Raw genomic sequence first — 20,178 nt, 5'->3', positions numbered from 1 at the left:
CCTCTGGATGGCATCCCATCCTTCAGGTGTGTCACCCACACCCCTCAGATTGGTGCCATCTGCAACACCTGCTGTGGGAGCACTGAATCCCTTCATCCATGTCATTAATGAAGACCTAAGAGTAATTTGAAGCAGGTCTGAGAGCAGGCTTCTCAGCAGCTTTTCTAGCTTTTCTAGCTTCTCTAGCTTTTCACTTCCAAGAATGGAGATACAATTATCAAATGCAAATATCACGTCTATCAATCAGTGTTTCTGTAAAGGTGCATCCACTTTCCCATAGATTTTCAAAGGTAGCTGTGATCACTGGAGCTCTGTTTTGGTTTCCTCCATAATGAACTCAAAGAGTTGGACTTACCCATTTCTGTATCAACTATCAACTATCAACTTCTGTATCAACTGAGTAAGGATATTTCTATAATCAATTGTGATTTAAAGAAGTGAAATTTGAGATACTTTAATTTATTCCACACTCTGACTTTATAACTCATATATAACCTTAAACTCTGTCCCACTCTAACAAACACTCTAGAAGATGCTAATTTTTCGGTCAGAAGATAGAGCCTTCTAAATTTGTCTCTCATTACTTCATCTTTTCCTACAAAATCTTCTCTTAAAGTTTAGCTATCCTAAGTAGAGAGTGCAATTACCATCTAGCTATCAAATTTCTTATTAACCCCTGGTGATTATAAATAAATATGTGAAGTTTTCCTGAGGCAGGGGGTAGAAGGGTATAGAGAGGAAAAAAAAAAAGAAAAAAGACACCAGTGGACAAAAAGAACAAGATACTCCAGAAAGCTTGAATCTCAGTGTCACCAGGATTTCAAAGAATGCTTCACCACGGGTCATTTTACCTGAAGTAGTGAAAATAAAAATCAGCCAGTTTTCTAAATCAAGAGCTAATCAACTTAGGTGCTCCTTTCACACAGCTCAAAGTAAGCTTTATGTTGAGTTGAAGGCTGGAAGAGAGAACCAGAGATCATTTTCTTTCTGAAAGCTGTTCACTTTTCTGCCTTGCATAAACTAGACTGAGCAGAGAGAGTTCTTTGCACTGGATGGTTCAAGATGTGGGCTTGAGCTCCAAGCACTTGCCTAATAAATGTCCATGCAACCACCCAGCCCTCTTACTGTTAAACCTTCCAGTAAGAACCTTGAAATGTGAAAAGTGCCTGTCTCCTTGAAAAACCATTAGGCAATTACATTGCAAAGTCATGAAAAAGTACGGCCTCTAAAACTTATGAAGAAATCAGACACCTGCAAGTACAATGTAGTCTTAAAAGCAGAATGACAGGCTTACAAGGTCAATGGTTTTCCTTTTGACAGATGTTATCCGGGCAGGATTCTGGCTCCTAGAGAGTGCAGAAAGAGGAGAAAGACTAAAAGAAACAAAAAAAATGGCAATGGGAAGCAAAGATCAACCAAGTGAAAAACAATTTTAAATAAAATATAGAAGAATTGCAAGGGATAGGAAACATAGGGTGGCAAAATTTAGTTATCCCTTTAAAGAGGAATCTAATGTTACTCTGCCTCTGGGGTTTGCCTGCACCACTACGCACCCCATGGAACTCTCGGATTGCCCTCACTTTTCCTTCACTCTGAATATGCTGGTTAAAAATACACTTTTGATACAAAGCTAATGGAGAAAATGGCAATTTATTCTGCATGTTAAGACCACTTGTACTGTTCTCCACCAGGAGAAAACACAGCATACAGCAAGGACAAAACCTATTTAATACTTGTACATAAACTATTGGAGTCTTCAAGACACTGAAATGATGAAATAAGAACAAATTCTGGAAACCAGTTATTATTCCCATATGGTTACTGAGCAATTTATTACTGCAGATAGACATATGATACTGTCTGCCACAGCTGAGTCTCACTTCTATTACCACTTCACATATCATTCCCTTCATTGACCCTTACATCCTATGTAAGAGTTTCAGCTCTAGAAAACCTAATTAATTTACTATGCATAAAATACCCCACAGACTCCCCTGATGTTCTAGTCATACAATTCCATTCCTATTGGGCTGATACTTCAAGAAACTGGCAATAGTCAACACAAGCATGTGTCAAGACTTGAGGAGGACCAAACTTACTGCACCAAAGAGAAAGTCTAAGCAAGGAATGGAGGCAGAATTAGGACAGAGGTTTTTGGAGCAAAAATTAGTGGTCATCTCTCAGACAGATTCCAGAGCAGACCAAGTTAATTGGTCAGATGGAGCAGCTCTGCTGTGAGGAAAGATTGAGAAAATTGGGACTGTTCATCCTGGAGAAGAGAAGGCCTTGGTGTGACCTAATTTTGGCCTTTTAGTACCTGAAGGGAGTCTACAGCAAAAATGGCGAGAGACTATTTACTACAGCCTGGAGTAACAGGACAAGGGGGAATGGCTTCAAACTCACAGAGAGTAGGTTTAGATCAGAGATTAGGAAGCAATTCCTTGCTGTGAGGATGGTGAGGCCCTAGCACAGGCTGTCCAGAGAAGTTCTGGCTGCCCCATCCCTGGAAGAGTTCAGGGCCAGGTTGGATGGAGCTCTGAACAACCTGGGATAGTGAGAGGCATCCCCTACCCATGGGTTGGAACTAAATTATCCTAATGTTCCCTTCCAATCCAGGCCATTCTATGGTTTTATTAAATTATGATAGGAAGTGCCACACTGCAAAAAGTGTAAGATCTCCAGCAGTGAATAAATATTCTGGGAACAAGGCTTGTATATGATTATCAATGTTAATCTAGTCCAGGAGTGTGGGCATATCTATCTTTTCTACCTATGAAGTTTTCCTTATTTTCTTTCCTACATTTCTCTACCCTTGACTAATTTCTGATTCAGCAGGTCATTCTGTACCACTGAACATTTAAAATTTCTTTCAGAATCAGAAACCAAATTCTAATATTGTATATATCTATATCTGTTTATACACACACACACACACACATCATTCACACAGAGGTAGAGGATGTAACCCTGGCAGAATTGCTTCCAACTGTTAGGATACAACACTCTTTTCCCCACCAGATGGCAGTAACTTCAACTTTATATAACCCGGACTGGTCACCACATGCACAGCTAACAATGGCATACTTTATGTTTGGGATTTTCCATAAGAAGGAATGCTGATTTTTTTTTAACATGCACAGTAGAGTTATTCCAGTTTCCTCCTATTTCATGGCAAAGTGTTATACTAATAGCTAAGCTCAACTTTGATCAGTATATCCTACAAGAATTTTTTTTACACATATAATTCCATATTTTTTTTCAGTATGATGTAATTTTGTCAAATTGGAGAAGTACAAGTATTATTTCCAATCGTTGTCTTGTTCCAAGAAAAATTCCCAGACAGAAATATCTGGGTAACTTTCAAATGCATAATAAACAAACTTTTACAATATATACTAATGAATAAAAAGACTAAAGGATACCAAAGAAGGAGGGGAAATGATAAATACCTTTTGCATATTTTTTTTACAAAATAATTCAGTGTACAGATTTCTTGACTTATAAAAGCTCAGGGTAAAATCTACACCAAAAATATTGCAGCCAGTACATACTATGTTACACACCACCAAAACTCTCTTTAATATGGGATCTGACAATTTTTTCTACTGGCAAAACCAGGAAAGTTTTTGTCAACATAGTCCAGACACCATAAAATAATGTAATTTGGTGGACAGGGACTATTCTGTAGGATATCCAGTTCTAGAAGCAACTCATCCATTTGTTCTTCTGTAACCAAAAGATCATTGTTCCCTTTTTATTTCTTTAACTTCTAATTTTTCAGAAGAAAAAGTCCTATATTATAAAAAGAGAACTTCCCTCCTATTTGACTAATATTAGTATTCAGACTGATTAACTGGGTTTATATTAAGCTCTATTCCGACTGCAAAGATAATATCAAAAGTGCACAGTCTTATTAATAAAACACACTCATTCTCCAATAAATTTATGACCAAATATGCAGTCTGTTTGGACAGCTGGCTTCCACCATCCTACAAGCAGGGATTCAGATCCTATTTTTTTCTCCCCATGTTTGTTGGTTTGGTTTTTTTTTCAACAGAAAGTAGAGCAAAACTTTCTCTGGATATAAAAAAAAAAAAAAGTAAGTACAGTAATGGAAAGAAAAGACCATAAAAATAATGCAAAAAGTGATATGACTACATTCTACTAAATAAATATTAAGCAGCCAATTATATTTGTCTTTCATACTCACAGGCAATATTCCTGAATATTTAAATTTTAATACCAAAATGCAACTCCCATTTACATGGATGCGTACTGGATAAGCAGTATACCGAATCAGTGACATTTGAACTGAAGATGTTTTCAAGATATATTTTAGTTCAAAAGACCTATTCATAAACTTTTCATACAGCTTGATATCCTTCTGAGATTGCATATCCACATCAGCTGGAAGGATGAGCAGAATCCACCATAAAAATAAGTCATTCTTACATAATTTCCTCTTCCTGAAGGAAGAGGAAAAGTAAAGATATCAAGTAATGTTTAGTATGAACCTAACCAAAATGATTTGAAGTGGAAAACGCAAATCTTTGTGAGAAACCACAAACACAAAATCCAACCTTGGCTTGGAAGGAAAAACTGAATGACTCATTGTTGAAGGGGACAGATTAAACACAGAATAAATACAGAGTAAACACAGAGTAAATGCAGGCATTTAATATTTAAAATAAAGTGCCAGCATAAAAAGTTTAGAACAGCCCTGTGATGTTCAAAGGGATGGTGAAATAGAAGTGGTGGACAACTGTTTTTTCCTCCAACTGCAGGATCAGTAACAATCCCACAGTTACATTTAGAGAATTCTGTGCATTTTGAAAAGGATATGGGAAAATAGAGGTGGAGGAAGAGACACAAAACTGAATATGGGAGAACACATGTTACAGTGAAAGTCTTAAGAGATCTCAGATTTATTTTAGCTGACTTGAACAAATATGTAGCAGTCATTACAGGAAAACAAATACCTCCTGTAAGTGCCAGCAGAAAACAATGGAACAATGGCTCAAAGCTGAAGCTGGTCAAATTTAAATTGGGTAAAAGATTATGATTCTTCATTTAATGAAATAGTTACTTTTGCTATGAAGATAAATAGTGGATTAAATCGAAATAGTTTCCTGCTTCAAAGAAAAAATGCAGGGGAAGTAACAGCACAAAATGTAAAAACTTGTAAGTTTACACTACACAATCCAATGGCCCATTCTGGTTTGAAACCCAGCCCTATGCTATGAGGAGAGGCATCATGTCTGAGCTCCTCAGAAGCCATTTGAAATGCAGAGGGAGCATCCTCTCACTGTCCTGGGAAAGCCATCATGGGATGGAGAGCAGCTGCACTGCCCTCAGCTTCATGTGCTAGGGTCATGGTGACCTGGACAAGAACTTTGGGGAGTGGTCTCAGGGCTTACCTGCAGCTTGTGGAGCAGCAAACACAGTCCTGCTGTGAGATGGAATGGCAGCTGTGCATCTGGAACGGCAGAGACACAGCACATGAGAACAGGGATACAGGACTCCTGCAATAAACTACCTGAGTTTCACCTGGTATTTCAAAAGGAAGCCTGTATCAAAGAAAGACACAGCATTATGTCCCATAACTACACAATATAAAGACAAAAAAGAGGAAGTTTTTTTTTTTCTATAAGACTTGATGAATTTTTACATATTAACAAATTTAAGGGAATTGTCATATGCCAGTAGCTGAAACAACAAAGTAACACGGTAAACCATCTTCTGTCTTGCAGGCCCCATAACCTTTCAGCACATCAGACTGGGGGCACGCTTTTGCTGGATGCACATTTAGTTGTGTGCTGAGCTTTGCATGCAAATAAATTCACAATTTTATTGCTTTTATATAGTAACCAACTCAATTTCTTAAACCGAATTTAGTACCTGAAAATTCTTAAATTGTCTTTGTAGATTGTTAGAGAACATAAAGAATGAATTCATGCACAAAACTTATATTTTTTCTCATCTTCACAGCAAACACAAGGTTGTGTTTAGGAGAATATATGAGGAAAGTTTCAATCTACAATCACGTGTCTAGTACAATAAATACAATACTAAGAGAAAACACGTGTAGCAGAACCACTATGCTGGCAAAATATATTTAGCCTACACAGTAAGAAATCCTCTAAACTGTTTGTAATCAACAGATCATATTTAGTGCCTTCCTTTCATTAACATGGAGTTTTTCAAGAAGTGGGATGAGTTAGAAAATTGTTGTTACCCTCAGAGAAAGCACAGGATTTTTAAACGAGGAGCCTTTCAGTTTCTGAGAGCTCAATTAGTATTAATTACAAGTTTAAAGAAGCACCACAACATATTCACATTGATAGTATAGGCATATCTACAGCATAATTACTGTCACTTCAATAAGTGCAGTCATGCATTACACATGCCCTTCTAGGATCAAAGTGGTGGCATATCCAGTCCAAGCTCCTGCTATCAGAGGCAGGACTATGTTTCACATTCCCTTTCATAAATGTATCATTTTCCACCTTGCAAACAGTTAGACGTGTGTGGAAAAACAAAACCTGACTGCTTTATTGAGAGTCTCCTCCAGAACACTAATGCTTTTATGGCTAGAAATATTCTAACTTCCAGTCTGATTTTCTGCCAATTATTTCTGTCCCAGCATTGTTCCTCAGATTTGATTGCTTTCCTTCACTCACAATTGTCCTGTTCCCACTGTTTTCTCTTGGCCTTTATTTTATTGAAGAGAAATAAACCTGTTAGTATGCTCACAATAACCTTTCCCTTCCCACTGTTTGTTTTAGTCCCATTTCTTTCTCTGTTTGCTACACCTAAGTTCATGCTTCCTACACCTGGGCACTCCAAATGCTTGGCAGCATTCCTGGGGAGGTTGCTGTGGTGCCTCACGTGGAAGCATTACTAATTTTATTTCACTATCTGAAAGGTCCAACTTGATACTATTTAAAATTGCATAAACCTTGCTCACAGACTTATCAGATCACTGGAGTTGCAGTTATTTTGGATGAAATTGCTCTTACCTAGTTTTAAGCAGCATCTCTGAGCTAGTCACTGCAGGTCCTTTAGAATCAGAGAGACACTTCACAGCATGATTCATCTGATCTATTTTTAGAGAATCTGACTCGATGAAATCTGTTCTGCCCTAGAAATACTCTTCACTGGCCATGCCTAAACAAATACCTCAGTTGGAGAGAGCTCGACTGAATCAACTGAAGAGCTTATTTCGTGGTTTATTAATATAGTCAGCTCCTTCATTTCCTTAAAAAAATCTTGAGATAGCAGATAATAGCAGAAGCAATCATAACCATGTACATAACTAAGTTTTCAGACTTCATCCTGTTTCCATTCCCCACAGTCTCTCAGTTGTGAAGTTTTCTCTGGATTATTCACTGATGGTACTTTTGAATTGCATATTGAAAATGGCTCTTCTAGCACAATTTAAAAATCCACAAGAACTAGAGACAGCAAAATTTTCCCTCAGAAATCAAGTGCTTATGTAATGATTTTACAGAATTATGGTTTGACAACTGATATTCTAGACTAACACATGAGAAAGAGGAAGGTATTTTAAAATATGCTGAATTTTGATCGGTCATAAATGAAAGGATGTAGACTTGGGTAAGTTGGCAGGATGCTCTTTGCCACCTCTACCAAACCTCGCTAACTACCCCTGCTAAGCAAAAAGCTTGAAATAGTTTAATAGCAAAAGATAAACTTTATAATTAAAAAACCAAACCAAAACAAAACACCCAAGAAAAAAAATATATTTCTATTGTCTTCTCCAATGGAATGATTACAGAATTTTTCTGCACAAAGACCAGATTAAAATCAGAAGGAATTTGATACTTTCCCTCAACTCCAGAGGCAAATCAAGGTAGTTACTGTACTATATGATCTCACAGTGGATTATTATTTAAAAATTTTCTAGTGTTGAATCTTAAGAATTTACCTGAAATCCTCCAAATTTAAGTTATAAAAGAGAAAATATTGTAAACATTATACCAGTTTTCCTTTGCTTTGTGAAGTAAGTAGTAGTACAGATAGATAGATAAAGGGGTTTTGCAGCAAATAACAGGCTGGACTGAATATCTCAGGAGTTTGACTTGGCCAATACAAAGTCATGAAGGTTTTTTTTCACATCTCACCAATCCTACTTACACAGAAGCATTTGAACAATCTTTCACATGACACAAGTGCTAGGACAAAATTCTTTATGAGAGGGGATAACTAAGGAAATTTTAATGAAAATCACTGTCAGTCAAATTATGGAATATTTGGAAGATGGCTAAACACAAGTACGAGCAATTCAAAGTTGAGTTATTCACCAAGGCAGAAGTTATTATTTCTACTTGTTGTCCTTGGTACTCAGAAACCAAAAATCAGAACTCTCAGAAGAGTAAACACTGAACTTCACCCCTTGAATCACAATACCAAAATTATTAAATTCCAGATTGTTCAGGCTCATGGACAAATTCCTGGACAGGATGTCCATAAAGAGATACTGAGGGTATGGGTAGGATGTCCCCTCTAGCATCACACATACAAAAATGATGGATGCCAAAGGACTCTGAGGGAAATGGATTACTATTCAGACCCAAAATCCCAGTCACAGAAGGTTCAAGGGATGTCATTTCACATAAATATGAAAGATTTTTTTCAGAATGTATTTTCTGATACTTTTTAATGCCAGAGTATCAACCATCATGCCTCTCATAAACTAAAAAACATCAGATTTTTCATTCTTTATGAAAATTCTACTTTTTTAGGCCAGAACTATCATAAACATATCATTGACAGTGGCATAATTAAGCATGTATGCTGATCTTTTTGAAGCTTCTCTTTTCTGAAATGACTGGTATTGTTTTGCAGCCTACTATGTATTCTTTCACATAAAACTTTGGATGCTTGCTCTAGTTTACAAAGTACCCTACTTGCAAGCATAAACAGGATTTCTTCACAAGTAATTCTTGGCAGTAATTTATAACTTCCAGAGCTAGTCAATATATACAAATACAAGGCAAATTTTCATTCCTGACTCTGGAATAGGATACAATTATTCTACCAAAGGCTTATCTTTGGTATATAATAAAAAATAGTCAATTTTTCTTCTTGAAAACTTCCTCTTTCACAATTAACTCTTTAGTTAAGGAAGGGAAAAATCAAATATGAAAAAAACTGTAAAAGGAAGAGGCAAATGCTGAGGAAAAAGACATTTTAAATAAGAAGAATCGTTGTGATGATCTACTGAAAATATTAGAAAGGCAAAACCAGCCATGTTTTCCACTTGTTCTCTATTGTTTTCTACTTGACGATAATGCATCTTCTTGCAGATCAGAAAGCAAACCATATTCTGGGCTGCATCAAAAGTAGCATGGAGAGCAGATGCCTCTTGCACTGTACTCCACTCTCATGAGACCCGACCTGGAGTTTTGTGTCCTGCTCAGGGGCTCCCAGACTTGGATTTGTTGCAGAGAGGCCAGAGGAGGCCACAAAAATGATCAGAGGGCTGGAGCAACTCTCCTCTGAAGAGATGAGAGAGTTCAGACCAGGAGGAGAGAAGGCTTGGGGGAAACCTTACTGGGACCCTTCGATACTTGAGGAGATTTAGAAAGCTGGAAGTGACTTTTTACAAGCCCTTGCAGCAATAAGACAGAGGGAATTAATTTAAGCTGAAAGGGAACACATATAGGTTAGATACTAGGAATAAATTCTTCCCTCTGAGGGTGGTGAGGCACTGCCATGTGTTTCCAGAAGTTGTGGATGCCCCATGCCTGACAATGTCCAAGGGCAGGTCGGATGGGACATTGAGCAACTCAGTCTAGTGGAAGGGGTCCCTGCTAGTGACAGGGAGGTTGGAACAAGATCATCATGATGCTAAGATGAGATCAGTTGGTCAGGGCATGGCGTTAATGCTGTGAGTTTCATCCCTGTATGGACCATTCAGTTTAGGGGTGGACTTGGTGATCCTTGTGGGTCCTATCCAGCCCAGAATAATCTATAAATTTGTGATCTTTCTTGTCCCCTCCAACCAAAACTATTCCATGAGCTATGGCTGTTTGGCAGGGCTAGCTCTTTGCAATAAATATTTTTGCCCTGAGACTGTATCACCTGTGATTCTGATCTTAACTTAGCCAGATTCTACACAAGAACAAAGCTGTTATTACTGTTGTTCTGCATGTCTCTGTTAAAAAGCTATGACAAATACCAGGTTATTTTGGACTAACATTATTTCTGTAATGTTAAAGATTCCCTTTCTGTGAACAGCATATAAACATTAAAATGACTTCTACTTATCAATAACAGAGGCTCAGAAAATGACAGCCCTGAAAAGAACCTCATACACTTGAGATGCTTCTGAAGTCAGACTAAATTCTATTTCAAAACATCAGAGAACTATGACACTGAGTGAGAAAATGTGACTTTCTGATAATTTGAGAGTTCTTCTTGCACCTGTTATTTATATTCAATGCATTTGGAAGGCACAACTTAAACAGACTTTCTAAGGCTTTTTATGGTGGGGATTACAGACCAAGAAGAGTACTCAAGAGACAGAGAGACTTAATTTGTTTTCTATCTTAAATCAAAGTGGATGCAGTCAGTCATTCCCAAGTTCATAACAAAGCAAACCCATGTACAGTACCAAAAGCAAATAATTTTTGCTGACTTCACTGATCTATCAGGGCTCTTGGTTTTAAGGAGGAAAATCTAGAGGCTTTCATGTGCTACCAAAATTCAAACACCACATTTTTAAGCTTTGATGATTCTTTGTTCCACAGGGTTCTCCAAGTCCTTGGTCTTAGCAAGTCCACAGTCAGGTTTGAATATTCTGTGTCATTGAGGTAATGTGGAAAAGGATTATCTGGAGAATAAGATCAAAGGATTTTTGGTGGGGATTAACCTGGCAGCACTTTTAGAAACATTGTTTTATAAAGGAGCTTTTTCCTTAAATTTCAGTCAACTGTAATCCATCTTGTATCACCAGACTAAAACCTGGGGTTTCATCTAGTTTTTGCTGCTTTTTTAAATCCAGTAGATTATTAAGATGTGCAACAGATAAACTACTGTTCTGGAAATGATGATTTACAGCATTGTTGCATATCATAAAACTACAGTGTCAAAATTGCTTAAAGCCAGAGTGCAAATTGCTTAAAGATGATCCCAAACTGCAGAATTCTCTCCACTGAGCAAGAAGATCATGGTCTCTTTTTCCTCATTTGGCATGCTACGACAGAGCTGACACTTTTTTTTTTTTTTTTAATTCAAGTGAGCAATTCAGTCTAAAACTCCTGTAAAACAAACTGGTGATGCAGCAAACCTTGCCTAGAGCAAACCATGAAAAATCTTTGTCTACCTCTCTCGTGCAGGAAAAAAAAAATTGTTCTGAAGATAATAGAGGTGTGAATTGCACTGTTTATAAAAGAAATTGTGATTGATAATCCTTTCTATGTAAACCACAAAACCACAGAACTTCCCAACATCCAGGAGGCATCTTCTGTGTTAAAAAACCCCAACCAACAAATCTGTCTTCTCTGTTTTTTATCTTGGTTCAGACAAGCTGAATTGCTCAATGGAGGTTACAAATTCTTGAGGCACTTTAAGGTATTTAAGAAGAGGAATAAGGTGTTTAGATTATTTATTCCTGCATTTAAATGAATGGCCCAACAGGGAAAAGAGAAATCTCTGGCTCTTTGTCACCACTTGCTGAAGTGGAAAGTAAAAGGCCTCAGACTGGCAGCCTGAACTTCAGCTTCAATGAACCAGGTGCAAAGTTGGCACATGGCTCAAGCAACTGCCCAAAGATTTTTCAGGATGTGTCAACAACACTAGAAGGACAGGACCATTTGTGTTCTGGGGCAAGACATCAACACGTGGTAAAAACCACCCTACAACACCACCAATAAAACTTAATGGTTTCACAATCATGTTTTCATTGCTCATGGAGATGCAACTTTTTCCTTCAACATTAAGCCTTACACATCTTTCATTGCAGTGCTCTATCCTCAGCTCCTTATAGGAGAAGACTAATTTTTCCAAAAATAGGCATGAATATAATTAAGATCAGATCCTCCCCTTGGTAAACTGTGCAGACTACTGTGATGCTAGAAATTATGTTCTTATCAATTTACATTAAAATGGACAAAAAGAAAGCCTTCCACTTGAAAAAAAAATCCTTCTAATACCAAATCTCTTTCCTTAAAAACAAAAACCAACATTAAAACTGAATGTTTTATTAGCATGAGAATAATTTCAAGCAGTGTTTGAATACCAAATACAACAGCACTACCTTTTGTACTGTTTCTGCCATACATATGGCAGATTATTTAATCTTTTAATTTATCATTGCAAGGTATAAAAATTGAAAGAAGTTCACATAGACGAAATAAACTTGAAGACATAACATTTCCCCACAGTGTATGAATTTGTAAAACACAGTGAGGATATGAAAATGCTTGCCATAATTAACATGCCTCTGTCGTTCAGCAGGAATATCAAAATGTTTTATTACATCCAACAACCTACAAAAAAGACTAGCAAATAGATTCTTCTCTTAAACTAATGGGAGTAGTTAATGGACATTTTGGGGAAAAGGTACTGCTCACAATCATGCCAAAGTCTAGCTGAAAACTGAATTCATATGCAGGGTGTAAATTATCCAGAATTAATCCAGTTGATCCAGATCATGACCATTGTAAGATAATGGGCTTTAAGATTTTAAGAGAATGACATCCCTAATTTTTACTGTTAATATTTAATTGTTTATATTGTATATTTATATTTTCCTATGCATGTTTATATTTTCCTATGCAGTTTTTAAAGTTTTTTGGTTGGACAATTTTGGCCCATAAATGTGCAGGGTAGGCCAAAAACTTTTTAAAAATAACTCCTGTTTTATATGAGGACAACTTACAGCTAGTTCACATACATCCTTTACTTTCAAATACACAGTCCTCAGTCTGAAGTTAAACCATCTTAAAGACCAACAGAAGTTCAGAATACACCCTGAGAAAATACTGCCCTTGATACACTCATAAATATTAATTACATTTATAGGACAGCAATACAAATTCAACCAAGTACCACAGGTCCCTACAGTTATTAAAGAGAGGGGGGAAAATACAGATAGAAATGATGTGAGTAATTATTAGTGTTTCAGAAACTTTAAACTCTGTTCCACAGTTTGTCAAATATTTCCCTCCCAATGTTCCCCCCATCCCCCAATTTTAACAAGAATAGTTGGAATAAAATTAATCTCATATGATAATAAGAAGACAAATGCTATAGCTTGTAATCATCATATAGTATGTAACAGAAGGCACTAAAGCAAACACTTTAACAGTAAAATTCTAACAAAATAATAAGCCATCAAAATTCACAAACAACCACAAACATTTAAAATGTCACAGAACAGATGTAATAATAAACGCAATTCAAAAACCAGGCACACCTATGCCAAGGCAAATACACTGCACATTTTAATTTTTTAGGAGAAAATGTAGCACGTAGCAGCTAAAGGAATGACAAAGCAAAAAGAAACAAAGTACAAATATAACGATTCTCAAAGGTTAATGGTTACACCACAGGCTTATAGTCACTGATCACATTTTTACTACCTATGCCTGCAGATAATTCTCTTTTCTTTTCCACCTGAAGACGGCCGGACTATTATATGTTGATTTTGTGTGCATTTTTAGTTGTCTTTTCTAGAAGTGCAAATCTTGAAAATTAGCATTGTAGAACCAAAAAATGAAGAAAAAGAACTAGCAAAATATTGGAACAAAAAAGTTATTGTAGAAACAGAAATGCATTACTTTCATACTCTGACAAACTAATAATAATATGCACTTGGAAAGAAAAGTAAAATCTTATTTTAAATGGCATTTGCTAAAGCTACATTAACAAAAGGATTTGTGGCCCTGTCACGAAAAAAACATTGACCCTTGACCTTTTTTCAGTTTAGAGAAGGAGAATAGCCAGAATCTTGTGTATCAAACAAATGTTTGTTTTGTATAAACCTTCTCCCAATTTTCTTAGTTTGCTGCAAAAGCCGAGAGAGAGGAAAAAAAAAAAGGACAATGAAAAAAGAAAAGAAGAAGAAACTGACCCGGACTAAAGGCTCGCTTCAGAAACAGTGCAAGGCTGCTTCTAAACAGTCATGTGACTTTTTTTTTGCTAACAGCCATGTGCTCGCGTATCATTTTACTCTGAAATAACTCTGCGGATTTCAGCTCAACCTGCCTTTGCTTATAATGCATGACATAGCCTGTGAGGGAGCCTGAGAACTGTCCCTCTTCAAAAGCAAGGTTCCCATGCTTGGCCTGTAACCATGGAAGCAGATGCCTTTTTTTGCTTACCCCTGCTTACCTCTTTGCAGCCACGAGCTGCTCCCTATTGTTAAAAGGGGTACGCCTTGATTTTTCTTCGTCGTGACTGAACTTGCCTCTTCTTCAAAGGGCACGATGCTGCAGGTCATTGGTCTAGACTGTTTGCACGGTCCAGAGAACAGCCTTGATGTAACCCTTGCTCCGTCTGTGCCACACCACCAGCCGTGCGACTGCAGACTGTAGGGGGACATCGGAGATCTGTATTTGAAAAGAAGTCCGTCCGATTTTGCCATTGTGCCTTTTCAGTCATCGATCGAATGAATATCGAACCTTCTGTCGTTGCATGTGTGAAATAGATAGCTTAGCAAGCACTTTTGTGCCCAAACCTGTGCAGTGGGCCAAACTCTTCCTTTATTCACAAGTATTATTGGTTTTTTGTAGTGTAGTAATTTCTTAGAAACTTTAATAACAGTGTTTTAATGTTAGACCAGTCTCACAGCAGAATCTCTTTGTTTTAACCTGCTTGATTTAGCACTTAATTTTTTTTTTTAAAGGTGCTTTCTTTTTTAATAATTTCCAGTTGAACATCAGCCCTCTTAAAGTGCAAGGGAGGCTGTTTTGGAATCAGTATGAACAGCCCAGAATTGTGAGGGGTTTCAAAACAAGATACCAACTGGAGGTTTGCTGCCATAAGGCTTTAAAATTAACACAGGAGAAAAACAAACGTGAACTTGGAAAACTTCCAAAATTAATTCAAAAAGTAAAAAAAAAAAATTAAAAATTGCCTTTTTTGCTTGTTTGTTAGATATAATAAAGCAGATAGTCTTAAATAAAAGACAGATATTCTAATAGATAAAATAACTCTGACAGTGGTGACTAGAACCTTAAAAGAGTTTTTATTCTTTTTTTCCACCTGATAAAGAAAAATAATTTGGAAACTTAACATCTGATAAGGATGGGTTTTTGCTCTTCTGTACCAGTGCAAAAACATTTTTGATACTCACTGGTCAACTTTTTTTTTTAATATTTATTTTATTTTAAAGAGGAAACAGTTAATGTCCACTGCAAGAAATTATTAAAATCATGCTAAACCACTGAGAAAGTGTAGCTGAAATATTCAGCCAAAGAGTTCATCAGAATTCCAGGAATTTCAGGGAGGAGTGAAGAAAAAGATTTTCTAACACCTTCGAATTAAAAAAAAAACCCCAAACAGAATTGTAGCTAACACGGAAAATTATATCAGTCGGTAAGCAAGTTTTTACTCTTCTTTTAATGGAATGGAAAAATCTCTGATCACTGCTTGTAAAAAGAACCAAAAATCTAATGAAAGCCATCGGCACGGACTCGTACAATATGCCAGCCTCTACTCTGTTCTAACAAAATTTGGATTGCATCAAAAAGAGCTTAAATATTCTTCAGGGTGCTGCTAACCCAGAGCTGTCTGTATATGACATCAGTATATATATTTTTGAGATACCACTGTCTCATACTTCAAGGCATACCTATTTTCTCTAATTGCCGCAGGCAAAGGGGAGGTGCACTAAAGAATAAAGAAGGTTATTGTGACAGATGAAACATAATTCACAATGAGTACTCTTTTCATCCAGCCTTAAGTAGCAGAGGATTACTCCAAGCTGAATTTTAGGGGAGTATGTATGATCTAATAATATGAGGACAGGCCACTATCTGAGAGGCAATATAAACCAATTATGTTTTTGCTGATTGTTTGTGGGGTTTTGTTGTTGGGGTTCATCCCCCCCACACACACACCCTTTCTCTTTTCTGGAAATAGAAGAAATATTAACGTGAAGAGGGTCTGAAGAAACATGGGGAAAAGTAAGAAATGCCGAGAAATAAAAGTTGGGATTTTCTGGAATGGATATTGACAAATGCTTATTCTATATTTCTGCTTCATGACACTTTAATGAAATAAGATCATGCCTTTTCTTCAGTAATTATGTGCTGTGAAAGTAGGTAAACTAATTTTGATACACTTATTGAACTTGTCTTGCTTCCGAGAAATTCATACTTGAGTCTTCTAAAAATGCTGTGTAATGTCAAGTTTAGATGTAGATAACTGTGATAGTAAAATAACTTTCTGCTAAGTATGTGTACATTGCATTTCTGAGTCACTGTTTTAATATTTAAACAGTAAATGGGTTAGCTTGCATGACTATTTTATATTTGTTTCCTTATAGCATACTTTTGAAAATAAGTGCTTAGCACAAATTACTGTATTGCATTTTGAAAGGCTTAATCTTTTTCTAGTTTCAGCTTTCATAAAACAACTCTTTTTGTACGATCTAAAATTGCACTCAATGTCTGGACCTTTTAGCTAGTTAAACTGCAGAAACTGCTAAGGCTTAACTTTTTGGCAGAAAAGAAATAGAAAACAGCCCATTTTGTCTATAGAAATGTTAATTTAGATTAATTACTTTTTTAAGTAATAGCTAACTTTAAAAAATCCATTTTAATGTAATTTTATTGAAGTATTCATTGATCTTCTCAAAAACATTTCTATAAATTATGTGTAATTTAGTATATAAAATAAAACAATTTTTAGATATGGATTCTAAATGTGTTCTTTGACTGTTCATCTTTTTATAAAAATCCCAGACAAAAAACCTCAAACAACTCTGAGTCAAATGTTTATTTTCATATGTTTGGATTTTTAAAATTACACAAACTCTTCTTAGAAGCAGAGCTAATAAAACTGTGCTTCTAATTGAAAAATTAATTATTACTAGGAGTTAGTTTATATCTTTGAGATTTTGGACTGAAATACAAAATAAATATTAATTGGAACAGGTTTTCTGTTATTCAATACTGCTACATGTCAGGCCAGCTAAGACGATTTAACAACTTAACATCTAATTTTCCATAAACAAACGCAAGGAAATGGCATAAAAACAAGCACATGAAATTATTATATTCTATAAACCAGAAAAGAACAATGCTGTTTTGTCTTTCTAGAGGTTGTTACTGAATTATTGTCTTGCATAATATAATTTCATGTCATTCTTAAAAGCAAACCTAAAACCAATGTAAGAATTTCATAAACACCATAAGAAAATAGATAGATTTTGATGAATAAGCAGTTTACAGTAAGCCCACAGCAGTACTATATTTTAAAGAAAGAATGAGCAGTCAGAAAATGTATAAAATGCAGTAAGAAAGCTGCTAGGTTGAAAGCATACATTTTAATATTTTAGTTCGCGAGGGGAGCGGCAGCCAAAAGACCATTCTAACCACCTGACAAACAGCAACAAACAACAGCTCTCGAGTCAAAATATTTATTAGGGTGTCATGTCAATGTACAGGCTAGCATATGTGCCAAGGAGAAATTATTCTATTATCTTCAGCTGAGTGAACCAGAAACAATGAACGTACAGATTTGTAAATATACATGGAACTGAGAATGTTCTTTCAAATCATACATCCATTTAATTTTCATTGATCATTTTAAAAATATATCAAAAAGTGTGAAGTATAAGTTACATTAATTCCTCTGACAATTTTTATCCAAATGTTACTGTTGCCCTGTCACTTTGCACTTTCAATCCATGATAAAGTTTCTTAGTAAAAAATATATACTTTAGCATTTGTTTCAGGATTCAAGTGGCATTTTAGCTACACTGAATGACATTAATTTAAGCAATCTATCTTCTATCAATAAACTTTCAAAAAACATATCTTTTAGGGGCATTCATATTGGTAGACTTGTTTTGTTCTCTTCAAAATTAGTTTGAAGTATAATTTATTATTGACATGGCACATAAAACTTTCAGCAAAATTGCAGATGAAGGTTGTCTCTGGAAAAGTAGGGAAAAGAGAGCACAACAGATGACGACTGTGTGCAACAAAAGAATCTCTTAGGATGAATAATGTTTTAATACTGAAACAAACTACAAGCACTCGTATAATTTCCAAATCCAAAAAATATAAAAATATATATAGTATTGCACATTATTTTAATTATTTTCTGCAAAACATACATCAGGAGGAATATATGCCAAATTCACCACATAGTTTTTAATTGCCAGTGTTGAAATTTTTTTTAAAGAGAAGAGGGAGGGGAAAAGAGCTCTTCCCCTCCCCTACAAACTGCTTTGATTTTAAGCAAATCTAAGTGTGCAGGTACAGTTTGCTCATCCCATAGTCTATAAAGCTTTAAAAACCTACATCTGAAATTAAGATTTGTAATATTTTGGGAGCAACAAAAAATACAGCAACTCAGGAGACAACACTGGGAATGTAGGAAATCACAGACTTTGATTCTATACGACAAGCTGGATAGGAGTCAAAGCTGCCACATGTGGTGTGAAAAAATGCCACCCCGGTGTGAACAAAGGGTTTAAAATGGAGTCAAGAAGCGTGCAAGCTCAATGTCTAAGCTTTTCCTGTGAATTGTACTGCCACAACCTGCAGGATATCAAGTGGGCTGGGAAGAATAGAGTGCCTTTGGAAGCTACAATGGGGTAGCGGTGGCCGTCGGTGCGTTGGGGTTTCTATTGTTTTGCTCTTCTTGTTTGTGTGGCGCCACAATGCGCTGCTCTACTTCAGCGAGAAATTAAACTCTCAGCACCAAAAATAAAGTCACAAAATTCACCGAGAAACTGATGAATGCAGTAAGTTGGATCTTGCTTATTGTAGTCCTGGTTTACAGCTCAATGAGAGAATTTACCAGCTGGATTGTGCATTTTACTGGGGCCCGAACCGCAATGTCACACATGCAAAAAAGAAAAAAAAAACCAAAAACAAACCAAAGAGTAATAGATGCTGCTCATAAATATCTCTATGGCTTTTTACTGAGATAATCATTGCAATAATATAAACATTTGTTAGGTTTATTCAACTAGAAAGAATGTTACGCCTTATTTCCATCAACAGCTTTCCTCCTTTTATTACAACATAAAGCTGTTGATCTGCATATTCAGTTCAGAAAGAGCTATCTTTTAGAAATAATCTATTATAGTGCATGTAGTAGCAAGCTAAAAATGTATGGGTCACACTCACAAAACTGTTATGCTAACACTGCTCAACAGAGAAGGTACTAAAAATCATAAATATTCTACCTAAATAAAGGAAAATACCATGTAGCTCCAGCAAAAGGAATAATAAGAAAAGAAACAGTCAAATATATTTTCCAAAAGTACGTGAACTGCAAAAAGTACAGTTTCCTTGATGAGAAAATAGATTACAGTTACTAAATTCCTGAATAAAAAGAATTAAAATCCAAGAAAGCACACAAGCAAAAACTGATAAACAGTAGATTTTCTAAGAATTAAAGAAACCTTCTGATTTCCTATATTCCCTTTGCATTTTTTATTAAGGATTAGGTCAGAAGCCACTGATTTTTAGTTTATGAATGCAGGTCAAGACAAGAACATTTTTCTATTTACTCTGTGTAACTCTGTATAGAAATCAATCCGTTACTTTCATTACAACCACACAATCAATTCCATTTAAAGTACAATGCAACAGCCAAGTCCAAGGACAATATGGATCACTGAAAATCCTTCATACTATCCACAGAATTTATTCAGTTTGACTGGGATGATTTTTCTTCTCATTAGTATTCACCAAGCTTTCACAAACAAACTTATCCTGGCTTCACCTGTTTTTAGCCCAAAGCATAAACCAAAACAAAGCAAATGCTAATTTACTGATACTACACCATTGTGTAAGTATTGCTCTTCAGTAAATAACACAAATAATCTCTCAAAAAACAGTTTTATGTGCCTAAGTCACACTGAGCCATGTATATTTCTTCAACTAGAATAAGACAGGACTACATGCTACATAAACCGTACAACATCTACACATGCAGACGCACGTGATGAATGTAGACGATGTA

The 20,178-nt window shown here is 36.0% G+C and overlaps 1 protein-coding gene across 3 annotated transcripts in view; it reads right to left on the bottom strand.

Annotated features, from left to right (window-relative positions):
• The window catches only part of LOC120504096, a 280,389-nt gene that overhangs the window by 127,824 nt on the left and 132,387 nt on the right, over positions 1 to 20,178 (bottom strand). For 2 of the 3 annotated variants that reach the window (XR_005627938.1, XR_005627937.1), the window contains exon 3: positions 5,418 to 5,476. Coding sequence is in view for 1 of the 3 variants with exons in the window: in XM_039713273.1 (XP_039569207.1) it covers positions 5,418 to 5,476; positions 14,362 to 14,558 (256 nt within the window). In the remaining 2 variants the exon portion in view is untranslated. Of the gene's footprint in view, positions 1 to 5,417; positions 5,477 to 14,361; positions 14,559 to 20,178 lie in introns of all 3 variants that reach the window. The other variant, XM_039713273.1, reaches the window with a different exon arrangement.

The sequence above is a fragment of the Passer montanus genome, unplaced genomic scaffold (assembly GCF_014805655.1).
Source record: "Passer montanus isolate IOZ18808 unplaced genomic scaffold, ASM1480565v1 scaffold28, whole genome shotgun sequence".
In the NCBI taxonomy this organism is placed as follows: Eukaryota; Metazoa; Chordata; class Aves; order Passeriformes; family Passeridae; genus Passer; species Passer montanus.
The sequence above is the reverse complement of the archived record's forward strand: the minus strand, read 5'-3'. Positions and strand labels throughout refer to the sequence as shown.